The 17,237-nt window shown below is 39.9% G+C and overlaps 1 protein-coding gene across 9 annotated transcripts in view; it reads left to right on the top strand.

The window, feature by feature from the left end:
* The window catches only part of tspoap1 (TSPO associated protein 1), a 60,830-nt gene that overhangs the window by 24,623 nt on the left and 18,970 nt on the right, over positions 1 to 17,237 (top strand). For 6 of the 9 annotated variants that reach the window (XM_023342200.1, XM_023342199.1, XM_023342197.1 and 3 more), the window contains 12 exons: positions 6,464 to 6,547; positions 6,639 to 6,728; positions 6,815 to 6,937; positions 7,494 to 7,598; positions 7,810 to 7,860; positions 8,385 to 8,417; positions 11,094 to 11,274; positions 12,841 to 12,945; positions 13,356 to 13,558; positions 14,967 to 15,073; positions 15,163 to 15,272; positions 15,820 to 16,683. In XM_023342200.1, coding sequence (XP_023197968.1) covers positions 6,464 to 6,547; positions 6,639 to 6,728; positions 6,815 to 6,937; positions 7,494 to 7,598; positions 7,810 to 7,860; positions 8,385 to 8,417; positions 11,094 to 11,274; positions 12,841 to 12,945; positions 13,356 to 13,558; positions 14,967 to 15,073; positions 15,163 to 15,272; positions 15,820 to 16,683 — 2,056 coding nt within the window. Of the gene's footprint in view, positions 1 to 6,463; positions 6,548 to 6,638; positions 6,729 to 6,814; positions 6,938 to 7,493; positions 7,599 to 7,809; positions 7,861 to 8,384; positions 8,418 to 8,835; positions 8,857 to 11,093; positions 11,275 to 12,840; positions 12,946 to 13,355; positions 13,559 to 14,966; positions 15,074 to 15,162; positions 15,273 to 15,819; positions 16,684 to 17,237 lie in introns of all 9 variants that reach the window. The other 3 variants (XM_023342195.1, XM_023342196.1, XM_023342198.1) reach the window with 3 other exon arrangements.

The following is a 17,237-nucleotide window of genomic DNA, read 5'->3' as shown; positions in this document are numbered from 1 at the left end:
TTCTTTAAGCCTGTTCCTTTTTTAAGCCCATTGTTTGTTTAATAATAAAATGAAGCATTTCAATATTTTTTCTGGCTTTCCATCTATAAGCATTAATTAAATATTTGCATTTCAAGTGGATTTTATACCCTGCTGCTTGTGCAGTAGAACAGCCGCTGTAAAGCAGTTTTAAGTTTTGGTTTCTAGGTTCATCTTAAAGTTAAGACAGAATTATTAATATATTGATAATATATTTGTGACAATCACTGCCAACATTAATGAAACAGAAGTCTCTGTGCATATTTCAAAAGTAATGTAAACTATTTTCCACACTCTTAGACTTCTTTATGGCCAGTTTCAAAATTTGCGAGTTTCAATTTGTCAAATAATTGAGTGCATTTCTAAAAAAAAAAAAAAGGGGGAATTCTCTACTGTTAAACATATTTTCTATTGATTGACTAACGATCATTGAGCAGGAAAATAAGGAGACATACGTTTGGTAAATGGATAACTAGTAAAAACTAGAAAAACAAAATTTCTGAAGAAATTTAGCCGGGGCCTGCCAAGGCGCGCCCGTCTGGTTTGTGCCCGGCGTCGTCACGCTACAAATTGGCATCGACGCTAAAGGATGCTGCAATGTAATCAAGTTCAGATTTCTTTAGCCGAAATCTCTTTGCTTCCTTGTCTTTCGTTAGGCGATGAAATACGTTCATGTTTGGTTCGGTTCAGTTCTACTCTAGTGGGCAGACTGTACCGCAGCTGCTGCGCTACAGATATTTCTCCGCTGATTTTCAGTAAAACTCTACAACGGAGAACCTGGAGGTTCTGGTTCGGATGAACAAAATAAACCCAGATATTTTATGTTTTATTATTTGAAATTATTGATAGGCCAAGCATAACGAAAAAAAACTCAGATCATGAAGTTATTTTATGTAATTCAAACAAAAATTATAATTTACATCATACCAAGCTAATATTATGTAGTTCTGCTGTTTTTCACTGTCGGCACAAGACGGCAGCTGAGAGTATCTGTATCCGAAGCAACTGATTCAGTGAAGTAGCTTAATATGCTAGTTCCGGTTATTTGTGGCAATTTCTGCAAGTCACAATAGCTCTAGGTTGAGGTAAAACAAAATTGCCTTATTTCAGCTGATCAGATTGATGTTAACAGAGATTTTGTAGCCTAACAGGTTTCACGAAAGCCAGTTAGCAAAGTGCTAACATGTGAACAAATTGTGGTTCCATCAAGCTAGCAGCTACGCTATCAGAGCCACAACAAAATATCCCACAGCAGTCAAACTTTTAAAATCGATCACATTTCTTAAAGAACACATTACATTTAACAACTGTAAGCAGTTCTAATAATATAGTAATGAAATTAAATAGTATATTTTATGGACAGAACACAAACACTTCTTACCTTAACCAAGCAGTCGGAAGCAGAAAGCTCTTCTTCTTCTTTTTGTTTTTAATGGCGGTTGGCAAGCAACTTAATGGTGTGCATTACCGCCACCTACTGGTATGGAGTGTGGATCAGGGCGCAACTTAAAAAAAAAAACACTAAATCCTTTCTATCAGTTTAGTTTTCTTAAGAAATTTTATGAAATAACATAAATATTCATGGGGCGTGCTGTGGTGGCGCAGGGGGTTAGCACGCCCCACGTTTCAGTTAACCGCTCCCCAATCTAAAGTCTTACATATAATCCTGTTACCTTCAAACATGTAATAACCGCTTTATTTATTTTGTGTTTAATTAATATCTTATTAAGTTTAAATGTCTCTATATCATATTTCCTAATTTATTGTACTTGCTTTATATTTTCCACAATTAATTATTACATGTTCTACTGTTTCCATATCCATACCACACTCACATCTACCTGTTGGATGTTTACCAATCAAATTTAAAGTTTTGTTTAATCCAGTATATCCAAGGCACAATCTTTTTTTTTTCATACTTGCTCTTTTCGCTTTTCAGACTTACAATACTTCATTTGAGCCAGCTGGGGGAGACAATTCTCTGTTTTAGCCAGTAGGGTATTAGGGTTTTCAATGGATTTTCCCCATTGACTTATAATGGGGTTTTTTTCGTAGTTTTTTGCGAATTATGTCGCCATGTTCATCCCGAATCCCACCAAAAGTAATAGCTGGAATGGCGTGAATTTTCTGCAGGTTTTGATACCTCTTTTGTAGGTGTGCACGCAGCGGTATGAGCCGCATTAACGGTTACGGATGAAAAATAAAGAATTATAATAATAAAGAAACTTTTCTTGGGAGAATAGCAATAGGTTCCTGCCATTGCTTTGCATGGCAGGCCCCAATGACATATTCTCCCATAAAATCAAAATGGTAACATTCCCATGCATGACTTTTAATTCAAATGTAAACATATGTGAATAATACTAACGTAAGACTTGTCTCGTCTTTTTTTTTTTATTATTTCCTCAAAATACATTCCAGATGCATGTTTTTGAAACTATTTGTAATCCCTTTGTTCTGGTCCAAGTGAATCTGAAGGATCATTTCAAATTTTACTTCAGAGGGAGATTTGGATGTTTTTCTTTTTTTAAGGTAAACGCCCGGGACTCAAGTTGAAACTTTAAAAAAATAATCATGTTAAACAAACTTGACGCTGACATTGTGCTGCATGCATCAGTAAAGAATATTCCCGAAATTACAGCTATATCTACACAAAATCTTAGTGAGGTTAGTGTGCCTACAAATGTACATTTATGACAGAAGCTTTGATCAGACGGGCTCTTTTTTCCTCCCTCACCACTGTATAAACAAGAGCTTACATAATATTCGGCTCTCTGAGGTTATTCACCTAAATCATGTCAGGTTTATATCTCATGGTGCCCGAACACTGATTATATCCCCTTCGAACCTGTCATTTCAGAAAAACAGTTGCTCCTTTTGCAAGGAACAACGTGAGGATTACAGAATATGATATATTTATAAACGGTGTCCCTTGGAAACATCCAACATAGCAGAACAGAAAAGGGTCAGCATGAGATTCTCACCGTATCATAACCTTGAGGGGAAAGTACCACAGTTTTACTCAAGGAAACACTTTAACAACACTATAGAACATAATCTAATTACTTTCACAGTCATTTTTTTTTATTTAAAAGAGAAAAGTCTCAAATGTACTACAAAGAGAATTGACTTAGTAAGAGTGACGTGGTCCTTTTTTAATTTTTATCTCATGACTATCTTTTTTTTTATAATACTAGAAATATAGCTGAATGTGTCCTTCATTTAACTAAGGAAAAAGTCTGCCTTTTTTTGGTTTGCTTTTTTCAGCCAGCTCACCAGCAGTGCATAGGATGGGGGTTGTGTCTGTCCATCACAGGGTAACACAAATAGACAAACAAAAACAAACACACACGCTCATAAGTAAGGGAAATGTTGATCAATTAAACAAAAAGTTATGTTTTTGGACAGTGGGAGAAAGCCAGAGTACCCAGGCTTTCTCCAGGCACAGGTTCTCCATGCAGGCAGAACCTGTGCCTGCAAGGAGAGGACCTGCAGACTCCATGTAACTTTAACTTTAACAACTTCTCCAAAGTGCACCTCCATGCAACCAGAGAAAATCCCATCACTCTATCATTTTCTCTGCCGTCTCATTACAGGAACATTAGAGGGTTTTGTAGTTTTTAAAACCTTAGTATACCTGAGTACTGGTAACCAACCTATGCCTATTTCAGACTTATTTTAACTTAAAATAGCAGGTCATTATGTAATAAAAAGCTGGCAAAAATGTGCTTGTTACTGAGAATCAAAATGTTGCGGTAATCTTACACCGAAAACACAAGCAAGAGCAAATCATCTTATTGCACCAACTTAAACTTGCCTAATCAGTGTGTACAGTATGAAGTGCTACAAGCTTAGTAGGAATCCCTTGAGGATTGACTGGGGTAAGTATGTCTGACCAAATAAGTGATGGAGTGATTAAAATCACAAAAGTCTGTGCCACCGGACACTTCCTCTGACCTCATGCTTTAGTTTTTAATACCAAAACCGCTCAGACTATTCAAAATCTTTTCTTTGCTCTTTGTGGTGAGTGAATTTGCATGTCACACAGTCTCTGTGAGAGTTTTAGCTGTAAAATAAGGTTTCGCTGTTCTGTATTACATTTCATTGTTTTAAGCAAAAACAAAATGATTACTGGATTGACATTTTAAAGTGACATTAGCATATTTTATAATACTACTTGGTAGTATAAATCTTTACTATAACATAAGATTAAATTTTAAAATCCATATTTTTCTGCTGCAAAGGCTGGAAACTCAAATAGATAAAAATGGGCAGGTTTACATTACTCCGCTTAGCCTTCCTATTAATTCCTCAAAGTTATGCTCTCTCTTTGTATAGCATGTGTACTGTATAAAATACAGTTCTAAACAGCTTCCAACTTCTATACTGCAAATAGGTAACTTTGACCTGTCTTCACTCAGTAACAGCATCTGCACTGAAGAGCATTGTCAGCAGAACCTTTTAGTGTCTGGGTTTGATGTGTTCTGACTGGAAAAAAGATCAAATTTGAGCAGCTCTGATCGCCGGCCACAACTGAACATCAGACAGCTGCTCTGAAACATTTGCTGCCAGTGGTGACGATTCCTGTAAACCAGGGTGTGCGGGCATCCTTTAAAAGTCTTGACTTCCTGTATCTAATATTAGGGCCTTAAAATGTGTCAAATGAATTTAAAAAAAATTTAAGTTGGCGTTAAACACGTTAATCATAGGTCTTAAATTTTTCCAGCAGGACTGTTCTGTCAGTCAAACGTTTGAGTGATATGGAGACATCTTAATTGCGTTCTGTGATTCAAGGTGATTGAGGCTGCAGCTAATATACCCTTGCTAGCTTGCATGGTTGCCAACCATACAGTGGTAAATGCATTCTGTGCTAAAAGCTTGTCTCTACGGGTGATGAGTCTGTAGAGAGCATAGAAAAATATCTGATTTTCCTTTATACATTTCCATCATGATGCAGGTATTAAATTTCATTCACAGTGGCCTTTTAAAAGTCTTTAAAAGTTTTAAATTTGAAACCTGTGGAAACCATGTAAACGCAGGTGACCTAATGGACAGCCATTGGACTAGTTAAAGGAAGAGCAGAAAACTATGGTGTATGCTTTAAGGATAGCTGCTCTATATACAACAGGACATCCTGACTCGGTACACATCATTCTTGTCCTTCATGCTGCGACTGACACACAATCAACCAAATCGGACCACAGATTGTGTTTTAATTATCTTTATTGTCTTGTCGTGTCATCGCTGGTGACAGTGCAGTATCTCTTCCAGTCAGCTGCTTGTGGTCAGCAATTAGCCAGTGTGCTCTGTAGCTTTCCCCCCCATGCAGTCGATAGGTAATGCTTCTTCATTCAGACCCTGTGGCCGTGCTGAAATAAGCTGATTTCTGCTCTGCTTCTCCTGCATGTAAGCTGCATTTAGAATAATTAGAGGATGGTAAGCTTTGTAATGCCTCTACAGTGTTGTATCAGAGGTCAACATGGAAAGTAAAGTCAATGTATTCTGTTTTGCATGACAGTATAATCGTGCGCTGTAAGAGTATTCATACCCCTCATCCGTTTTCTCATGTTGCCAGGTTTCAACTGCTATTTAACGTTTTATTTAGATTGTATGCAACAGAGCAACACAGACGTTGCATCATTTAAAGTTAACTGAGAGTTTTATTTTATAAAATAAAAAAATCTGAAAGCTTGTCATGTTGCTTTTCTTCAGCAGGGAGAGGGAAGCTGGTCAGAGTCGACGGAAGAATAAAGGAACTGAGTGATGAAAGAAAACCTGTCAGAGGGAGCACAATTTTGATATTGTGATAACGATAAAATTATGATTTGCAAAAGGAACTATTACTTAGGTTTTTTTTATTATTTAACATCAATAACTGCCATTTATCAAGACAGCAATAAATTAGAAATTCTTGCCATGATTTAAAAAAATTCATGATAAATTATAAACGATAATGCCCACATCTAGTGTCAGGGTGGCCCAATCAAATCCATGCCTAAATCTAATTTTTAATGTGTGGTAAAATTTGAAAATGTATGCTTTTGCACTCTGCCTGGACCTTTGCAAAGGAAAAGAAAAAAGTCTAAACAAGTTGCTGCTACAAGAGAAAGATGGTTCTACAGTGTATTGGTTCGGGGTATCCAATGTATTGGATACAAATGCATGCCGCACTTTTAAGATTTTAAATTCTAAACGAATAAATAAATAAAACTATCATTTTCTTTCCACTTCACACGTATTAGCCACTGTCTGTTGGTCTAGCATAGCATTTCTGGTTCTGAAGTGGCAAAATGCAAAGAGCATTACTTTTCCAAGACACTTGTTTGTTTATATTTTTTTATTTTACTTGCATTATATGTTATATATATATTATATTATATTATATTACACCTTTCAGAGATTATTTTGGACTGATTATCAATAACTGTCATAATTTTTGGTCCAGGAACGGGAGCTGAGCAGGAAGAGAAAAGAATGTGAAAATCTTGAGCATGAAGTAAAGAAGCGACAGAAGCGATGTCTGGATTTAGTAAGAAAACATCCTTTGGTTCTCCCGTCAGCTGCTGCTTTATATTTTAAAGACGAGGTGAGTCTGAAGACTGGGCTTGTGTGTCCAACAGGAGAGCCAGCTTGAGGATGAGCGAGGCAAAAATGAGCAACTAAAGGAGGAGGCAGAACTCCTCAGGAGGAAGGCGCAGCTGCTCGACCAGGTCGGTGTTCAACCAGTTCTGTCCCAGTCGGGTTGATGCAGTGAATTTACTGGGAATTAGTCAGTTAATGCGTTGCTGTCTCTTAGACTCGGGCTGAGAATGAGGAGCTGAGGGAAGATCTCTCTGAAGTGACCGCTCAACACAATTCAGTTCTCGAAGAGAACCAGAGACTCCGTGCCAAACTGGAGAACCTAGAGCAGGTCCTAAAGGTGTCCCATTGCACGTCCCATACTTTTTCACTGCAAAAACACAAAATCTTACCAAGTATTTTTGGTCTAGTTTCTTGTGCAATTGTCTTAATACATTTGAAATGAGGCAAAACTAACTTTAAGGTACCTTTTTAGCAAGATATCGGAGCTTATTTAAGGTAAATAATTCCTTAATATTATTTTAAAAAGTACTAGTTCCAAATCATTTCACTTTTAACAAGAGGAAAATGCTTTTTTATAAATGAAACAATCCAGAAATGTTATAAATGAAACAATTTGCCAATGGAACTAGTACTTTTTTAAAGTCGCTATTAAGGAATTATTGACTTAAAATAAACTCTTATATCTTGCTGAAAAAGTTACTTATAAATTAGCGTTCTTATTTCAAGTGGAGTAAGATATTTGCATTAGAGTCTAGACCAAAAATACTCTGTAAGATTTTGTGTTTTTGCAGTGTCGTGTGATTTCAGTTTGAATCTTAACCAAGACGATTTCAATGTTTGAAGTGGATTTGTTTATTGTTGTTGCTGTTGTGGTTTTTTTTTCCCCCTTAAAGCACATGCGAGAGGTCGCCGAGCGAAGGCAGCAGCTGGAATTGGAACATGAGCAGGCACTGGCTATCCTTAAGTTCAAACAGGATGAGATCAAAAGGTTACAGCGGGTAAGAAACACACCGTCATGAACGCTGCGTATTTCACAAAAGTTTCTCTTGATAAATGTTGTTTTATAAGAAAATGTGGTGTTTTGTCCAGCAGGAGGCAACCTTAGGGCATATAAAAAACTTATAATCAACATAGCCTACTGTGCTGCGAATTATTATTTTTTTTCTTTTACATATTAACAGCTAACTTTTATATCTTTATACTTATTAGGCTCAGTTATTTGCCAAGAGGGAACATGAAGGAGTGGTTCAGATGCTGGAGGTGAGTTTGTTTAACGCCACTGTGATTCCTGCACACAGTATGTAACCAAATAAGCACATTTATTTTACACCATGCAGCACTTCTATTGCCACTGCAAACCCCTGGGGTGCTTATGAGAAGTTAGGTATTTATAAAAATTATAATAACAAAGGCAGTGAAATGATGTAAAAGAGCTGAGCCCACGGTTTTACAAGAGATCTCCTCTTGAATACTCCATTGCGTTTGAATTGAACAGATGGCTTCTCTGTCGCTTACTGACTTTCTTACTCGCTGTGAACTTCACTGCAATACAGTTTGTATAAAAATAACTCAAGCCAGCCGTTAGGCAGTTAGGAACCCCATCTGATTGGCTGCTAATTTTGAATTTAAAAAAGAAAAATTCTTGCGTCCTTGTATCGCGATGTGACTCACTGAAAGGCAAAAGGTCATCATCGTCCAAATTTGAGCAACGAACACGTTTGTCATCAGAGCTGCTCATTTTGCTTTGTGTTTGTTCCTTAAAGAAAGTGTGTGTTTTATTTTAGGACTTGACTCAGCTCGTGTTCCAGAGGGAGCTGGTAGAGTATATTGGTTCCTCGCTTCCTTCCTTCCTTCTCGGCTCCTCTCACTTTCTCTCTCTCTCGTTTTTTTGTTTTTTTTTAAACCCAAGACAATTGTAGGAGAAAGTCTCTGTCCCCTGCAGAGAGCGCAGGCTTTGTCACCAACTCAAAACGCAGCCGTTCCCAGTCTGCTAAAAACGTGTTTTGGAGAGAATACCGATCTTGAACTCGTTCATTCGAATGCCAGATGTCGGCTGCTGAGGGCCAAGAGACATTCTAGTGATTCTGGCTTCCAACAACATGGACTCAAACTTCTGCTTTTTCTACCTGACTAAAATATATTTTGCTCCTTCCAGAATCCCCTTTTTTTTCTCAAGCATGTGTTTTGTGTTTGTAAACCTCTGTTTGTCCATTGCTTCCTTTTCTTGCTAACCAGAGTACGCTGGACTGCATGCAGGTACTTCCTGACCTCCTCAGACCAATGATCCGCCAACCCTAACCTCCCACGTCGCTCACTGAATTGGGAAAACACGCCTCAGCTGCTTTTAGTTTAACCCCCTCACAATACTGCACACAGTCCTACCGCCTTTTGTGTTCAACAGTGTCGAGTTACTAAACTAGTTCAAATCAGACCAATCACCTGAGGTCAGAAACAGATCTGTGACAGAGCTTCCCAGAACATTTACCACATTTATCGTGTTTGTTCATCTTTGCTACATGTAGACAACAAAACAGATTGTTGTTTGTCATCATTTTCGCTCGGGGCTTAAAAGATGATTTGTGCCCGGGCTTTAGGTAACCACTGATATGTGTAGGTGAGAGCTAACAGGAAATGTTGTTCAGACAGTTTCAGCCTGCAGCTTTTGTCAGACCAAGCCCGCTTGAAAACTCCCACCACAGCCGGAAGTGAAATCAGCCGCATATAGAAACTTGAGCTGAGCTGTGTGAAACCCCTTCTACCTCCCTACCCCCCAAACCCTCCTTGCAAAGCTATAGCAAACATCCCTGTTCAGTGACTCTGTTTTAGTGGGTGTGAGACTGAAGCAACATGTCTCGCTTTGTGCTCTCTCAAAGATCCCCTTACATTTTCTATCATTACCGTCCCATTCCTCTTATTCACCTCTCTTTTTTCCCCATTGATCTTTAAAATGTTTGTCATGTGTGTTTGTGACTTGAAGAGTGTTTTTTTTTTTATTATTTTGAAGTTATTTGTCTAGTCACCAAAACTCCTGTAAGTTTGTTGAGTTTGTTTAGGCCTGTCACAAAAACAAATTTTGCAGGAGGATAAATCGTCCCAGAAGTTTATTTATTTTATTTGTTTCGAACGTGATAGAAGTATAAAATCACACACATGAACAAGGAATGCAAAAGACACATATTTTTGTACTACAATAGTCTTAACATGCTCGAAAAGGTTTAGGAAGAAGTAAGAAACAATTTCTATTATTGCGATAAACAATAATATTGTTGTTTTGAGACTATTTTCAAGTAATATGATGTTAACGGCATAATAATGCAAGTTAATCCTCACAAAGATCAATAAACTTTAAGTTTTAATGAACATTTAAAACTTGAACTTGAAGACATTTTAAATATGAAAAATAAACAAAACACCCAACAACAACAAATAAAATGGAAACTAAAGTCTTTGCAAAAGCCTTTTGTCATCCAGTCTGTGGTAGAAAGCGAGATATGAGAAGAACTAAACCGTGCCATTTGAAATGATTGAGTTTGTTTCAGTTTATCTGGCTATTAACTGATTTATTGCTTATTGCGACAAGCTTAGTTGTGTGAAATTTGCCACGTCCAAAATGTGTTTTGCGCTGACATATACCGTGACTTGTTAAAGTATTCACAACCTTGGAGTTACTTCAGACTGTCACTATGTTAAAACCATAAACTTAATTGTATTTTATTGGAATTGTGTTTGATATAATAACACAAAGTAGAGAATAATTGCAAAGGGGAAGGAAAATTATAAAAAAATTTTCAACAAAAAGAAATCTACTTACTTATTTTTATATTTTTACACTGATGCTCCTAAATAAAACAGCTCTGGGAGAGCTGCAGAGATCATCAGCTTAAATGGAAGATACTTAACGTGAAAAATAGTGGTGGCAGCATCATACTTTTTCTTGAGCTGGGTTAAAGTTGATGCTAAATTGGCTGCTGAACATTTGAGTCTGAACTGAACATACAGACAGAGCTGTAATGCAATGGTTTTAGAACAAACCGTGTTTACATGTTTGAATGGCCTAGTCAAAGTGGAGATTTAAACTTGCAGTCTGCAATAACAGCAGGACTTTAAAACTGCTTTTCAAAGATGCTCACCACTCAATCTGACTGAACTATTTTGCGAACAATTCAGTCTCTAGATGTGTAAAGCTAGTAGCGAAAATACCTGCTGCTGTAATTGCAAATAGATTTTTTTTACTCATTAATTCTAGGCAGAATATAAGTGCACTCCACACGTTTTAGAGTTTTATTTGTACAACAAAATGAATCAAGCTATGTACCATTTTCCTTTTATTTTATTATACATGGATTACGTTGTGTTGGTCTGTTGCATAATAAAATATATTGAAGTTTGCTGTTACCTAGCAACTAAATGGTAACCAAATATGCTGAAACGTGGATGTGGCCGTTTGTTATTTTTACTGTAGCGTCCCCTAAATGTCTCTGTGTTGCGTGCAGTCGAAGGTACGAGAGCTGGAGGAGAAATGTCGCAGTCAGAGTGAGCAGTTCGGCCTGTTGTCCCAGGAGTTGGAGAAGTTCCGGCTGCAGGCCTCCAAAGTGGACCTGGCCAGTTCCACCCTACTCAACAATCCCAGCCTCTCAGTTCTGACCAACGGGATGGGCCTGACTACCGAACGAGGTGAGCTGCAAAACGTCTTCCTTTACTGTCTGTTTCTTCCTGCTTTAATCATTAGTGGACTTTTAAGATTTTTCCTCCTCAGTGGCTTTATTGCTATGTGATCTAAATCATTTCATTGTATCTCTGGTTGAAGGATAGACGTTTAAGTAATAGGTTTACTGGATCGCCTTGTATCCATCTCCCCAAAAACACTTAGCAGATTCCCTGTTCCTGCTGAAGAAAAGCAATCCTACAGCATGAAGCTGCCACCACTCTATTTTATTGTAGAAGACGAGGTTTGGTCATATGTAGCATTTTGAACTTTAGTCCTTTTCCCACGCGATTGTCAGCTCGTGGCAAACTGTAAACAAGACTTCTGGTAACTTTTGTCCAACAATGTCTTTCTTTTTAATGTGACTCTTTCTTAAAGGACAGATTTGTGGAGTAATGCAACTAACTAATCCGTCAACAGGTTCTCCTTCAGAACATCTCTACAGCTTCTCCAGAGCTGCCATGGGCCTCTTGGCTGCTTCTATGATTAAGGCGGATAACCATGTGTTGGTTGACGAGTATGGGTGAAATATTGATTCATCAATGCGTTGGATTAATGTTTTACAACTCGATATTGATTTGGTGTGTTTGTGCCATGGTGAGGAACACTTTCGTGAGCTCTGGGGACTTTTGAGTGTTTACGGTATAGCCTACTTCTTCCTCCATTTCCCACTCTTTCTGCTAACGAAGAACAGCGCTGAATAGCAGCAAGCCTGATGAGCTAGATGAGCAGCTAGGGCCTTTTTTTTTTTTTTTACCGACCTCCAGGCCGAGATGCTGCACGTCCTCACTACCTCATTACTGTATCAGCTCTGTGTCGCATGTAAACAGGTTGATGTGAAGTAGTCTTCGTCTTCTTCTTCATCTTCTTAAGTTCTTTGGTGGTTGGGAAACAGCTATTTGCTGTGCAATATCACCAACTGGTGAGGTGGGTCAAATATGCTTACCATTGATGATTCAACAGTGATGTGAATTATCTCAGTTTCCACAAGAAAAGGAGAATTAAGTTTAAATACACTTCAATTTTCATATTTTAACCTTTATACTCCATATTGAGCACAATTGTGGTGCTACTGTTGCTGCTAATGTGCTATCATGATGGTGATGTATACCACCATGGTTGGATCAATATTGAATCAACAACGCCCCTTACGATGCTTTAATCTTCTCCCTAACTTGTCTGCTGTGTTCTTGATGATTTTCCTTCACAGAACAGCTGCAATCATGCTGAGAATAAACTAGAAACAAGTAGATTCTGTTTACTAATTAAGATTTTTGCATCTTTTACTTTTGTTTGACTTAAATCTATTTTAGGCACCCACTATTGTTGCAATGGCTGCTGCTGTCAGTAATGTGTATCCTTATAATCTCTTATCGTTCTCTCTGTGTCTCTCTGTGCATTTCTAACATTACTTCCAGCCACAGCTGCCTTGAAATGTAACAACACTGCTTATCTGCGCCACTCCTTTCGTCTCTTTGCATCCCGCCACGTTGGCCGGTGTCTTTATGCTGCTCTGTGCTCTCTATGTGTTTTAGACTGCACTGGTGGCACACTGGACATGGTGTCTCTGGGTGAAATAGCCTTCTGGAGTCTGGAGGGAGGTGACACTCTCTCCTGCCCGGAGGGTAACGATCCACTCGGTACGCTCTCTTGTCTCTGTTCGTCACGCTGTCACTTAAAGCACGGCACGTTCCGATCCGTCATCTCACCCGCACCGTCATCGTTTACCGGGCCTGCTCTTGTTTCCCATCATCACATGTCGGCGAGAGTCGCCGCTCGGCATTTTAAACGTCTATGGAGCCTAGAACCTGTTAAGCCCCTTAACACTGCTGGTGTGATACACGTCGACACAAGGTGGCATGACCTCCAACCTCAGACAGATGGAGACCGGATTTTTTTTTTCTTCCCCCCCCCTGCACCGTTTTAATCAGCCATGTTCAACCTTGAGCTGCCTGCATGCCGTCCAGTGATCTCACCCACCTGGCAGGTCACAGACAACCAGGTTAACGTGCAAGGACATGTTTTATCCTCTTCCTCTCTCTCCTGCTAGATGTGGCCGCGGCTTTGCGCAGGGGGTCCACGCCGCACGCAGCAGGACTCTCCAGGGTTGAGCGCTCGCCCGTAACCAAGCACCGAGAGCTGCCCACCATCAGCGTCAGCAAGTCGGGATCTTCCTCCAAGTCGGAAACCACGCACCTCACCCCCAAATCTGACACCCACCTCAGTCCGCACAAATCAAGCCCGACGCATGAGGTACCCAGCACTTTCTTTTCAATTTTGATGTTGTAACTTCTGGTAGATTCACAGTGAAGCAAAAGAGATAATTTATTAACGGAAACTGCATGAAGTAAAACTGGTTCAGACCATTAAATGTGTCTAATATGATACCAGTAAGCTGCAAGGATTTTTTTTTTTATTCAACCTGGAATAACTGGCTGTAAGTCACCAGGGCTTTCCTATTAGAAAGTTGTGAGTTTGACTTCAGCTCTTTCCTCTGCCACTTATTGATGTACATTTGAGCAAGGCAGTTATTCCCAGTTTGCCCGCAAGTGTGAAAGCACTTTAAGTATGGCTAAAAAAGTGCAATAAATATACTGTACTGATTTTTCAGGCTGCAGCTCATCAACTTTAAAATATCTGTCATTTGTACTTCATTTGAAAAGTAAATATATTTATCAAAAATGTGTTAAAATATGTTGTCCTGTACATGTTCCATCTCAGTTATATTTCATTAATAATCTTTTGAATTAAAAATTGTGAAATTAAATTAAAACTAGTGGTGGGACTCGTTGAAGGGTTGGTAATTAATGAATCTGCAGTTAATTGCATTTTAATCAAACCATATTTTGACATTTCAATTTAAAAACCTTTATTATTGCTAAGGTATTGTATAGATAGTCATATGAGCCCAACAATAAAGAAATGTATTGTTTTTAACCTGTAGATATTCAGCCATCAGATTAGTGCAGAGTTCTATCATACTCATTCAGCTTTCAAGCACTTAAGGAACTCCTGATCATTCATGGAACGTTTTTGGAAAAATACTACTTTAGCACAACGTACACACTGCAATAGTCTTCCTCAGCATCCCATCAGATAATATTTTGAAGCAAAAATTAACCCCCAGTGGGCCAAGAATAGCAGCTTTGTCGCCCATTGTTGTTATTTGCAGAAGTCGCTTGTGCATCAGATTTACTGATGTTCCAGAAACGTGCAAATACAAAGGTTCCGGCCAGAACCCGCCTGTCATCTGATGCAAGCACGGATGCAGCTGATTATGCAAGTCCTACGTCTGCTCACACACATCCAATAGATATTTGGGGGTTGCTGCTTAGGATCTACAGAGTGAGTTCCTACATGTTGGTGGTCTGTTTATCTAGTCACCCGTCAGCCCCCAAAGCTTATATTTAGTGAGATAATCCACTCGGCACTGTGGATTATGAAGGTTATACAGTAGTAGTTGTGGGTGATTATCTTCCACAGAACTACAAATACAGCATCTTTTATTGCTGCCACTATTTAAAATAAGACGTCAGATATCCTGTTGGTTAGTGACTAATTTAAAATTAAAGCTCTTCCTGCTGAACCTGCCCACCTTAAAGGTGTCAATTACTGATTCCCTTTACTTTTACCCATTTTAAGCATTATTTGTTTCCCTTAGGTGGACACAGCCAGTGAAGTTGAGGAGTTGGACATCGATGTGGCCCCGGCACCGTACACAGCCAGCAGGGGAGCAGCAAAGCTTCAGGTTTTTATTGCCAGATACAGGTAAGTAATAATTAAACACAATTTCTTTTACTGCATCAACAGCTTGTTGAGATAAATGTTGAAGATTAAGATGTTTTTATCTGTAACAGTTATAATCCTTATGATGGGCCGAATGATAATCCTGAGGTGGAGCTGCCTTTGACCGCTGGGGAATACATCTACGTTTACGGCGACATGGATGATGATGGTTTCTATGAAGGTAACTCTGTCTGTTAGGGGCTGGCCAATATGTTGGTTGCTCAACCGTTTCAAAGTCATGCTACCGATAATAATTGAATTCTAATGTGAAACTTCCAAGCCTCAGTGTTTCCACCTCAAAGAGCACCCCTTCCCTGCGACACCACCTTCAACTCCTTCAGACTAGCCAGTAGCAATTAGCAAACACTTAGAAGAACTTCGCATCTACTGAACTCATTGTACAAGCTACTTCTCTGTGCAACGCTGGTAGAAACATTGTTAGAGGATTCATAGAGGAGCAATGCTGTAATGACTTCCTAAAGGTGGAGTTTCAGAAAGATCAGTAGTTTTTAAAGAAACAGAAGCCTAATGTCAAGGGGTTAAATTGCAAAATCTAATTTCTTTTAAGTCATAATTGATATCAATGGCATTTTTAATAACAACTGAGGGTAACACAGTTACTTGACCGTGTTTTAAAATGGAAGCATGTGCCTGGGAAATACTTACCTGCCCCTTTAATGTTCCTGATTTTACCTGATGTTTAATATTTAATCATTGCCGTTGTCCAGGTGAGCTGATGGACGGACGGAGAGGGCTGGTCCCCTCCAACTTCGTGGAACGTGTGTCAGACGATGATGTAATGAGCGCGCAGCACCCAGAGACCGGGGACGTGTCGCACAACTCCCTGCTAGACAGCAGCCTGCACAGTGCCAGCCACCAGCACCACCTTCACCTGGGTGTCGGCGCCTCAGAAAGGACGGAGGCGTCGGCCGCCTCCGCCCTCTCGGATTCGGTGTCGGCCTCTTCTGTTCCGGCCCCCCTCACCAACGGCCTGGACCTGGATTTGGAGGAGGTGGGAGTGGACGTCGTGCCTTACCCACGGAAACTTACCCTCATCAAGCAGCTTGCCAAGAGCATCATCATCGGTTGGGACCCCCCGTTGGTGCCGGCCGGGTGGGGCAACGTGTGGAGCTACAACGTGTACGTCGACCAGGAGCTGCGGCTGAACGTGCCCTTCGGCGCTCAGACCAAAGCAGTGCTGGAGCGGCTCGACGTCAACCTCAAAGCCTACCGGGTTTCGGTCCAGAGCCTGACGGAGAAGGGCCTGTCGGACCAGCTCCGCTGCAGCATGTTGGTCGGCCGGGACGTCTGCGTGGCGCCCACGCAGCTGCACGTGGACAGAGTTACCGCCACGTCCGCCAACCTGACCTGGCTGCCCAGCAACAGTAACTATGTGCACATTGTGTCCTTGAACGATGAGGAGTGTGAGCTGGTGAAGGCTGGCTGCTACTCGCTATGCCTCAATAACCTCTCGCCCAGCCTGCAGTACACGGTCAAAGTGGAGGCGCGGCCGCACCGAACGCCATGGGAGCTCCCTGCGGAGCGGCGGGAACACAGGAGCGCCACCATCAGCTTCAGCACGCTGATGGCAGGTCAGGACCAAATGCATGACACTGTTTAAATTTGTTTCCTCCCCCCATTCACCATACAAGTCAAAATAATGCAACGCTTGGCACATGGAAGCCTCTGTATTTATCGTCTAGCTCAAACATTTGATCCAGATTAAGAATTTATACTGCTTTTTTTTTTTTTTTACAATAATCCCACTGTGAAGTAATTACGTAATTCAGATTTCAACACATCAGTGGTGACACAGGCCTCTGGTGTACATCCAATAATTTATGTATCATCTGTAGGTGGGGAGCGTTCATGACAGAGCTGAAAGAACTCACTCAGAAGTTAAAGATTCAGTTGCTGTCGATTTTTAGACAAGATTACTGCTTCTGTTTGCATGTGCAGTTGCATGCATCACTAAAAAATGACTCATTTTATAGCCACCACACATTCAGCTCACATAACGGATATTTTTAGGCCAGTTACTTAGAGCAACATTTACTCATTTACTTTGCAATATTGATATTCTGCTGAATTCAAAGGAGATATGATATGATAAATACCACACAGACTTACTTTAACGCTTTTCTTC

The sequence above is a fragment of the Xiphophorus maculatus genome, chromosome 11 (assembly GCF_002775205.1).
Source record: "Xiphophorus maculatus strain JP 163 A chromosome 11, X_maculatus-5.0-male, whole genome shotgun sequence".
Classification (NCBI taxonomy): Eukaryota; Metazoa; Chordata; class Actinopteri; order Cyprinodontiformes; family Poeciliidae; genus Xiphophorus; species Xiphophorus maculatus.
This window is presented reverse-complemented; position numbering and strand designations above follow the sequence as displayed.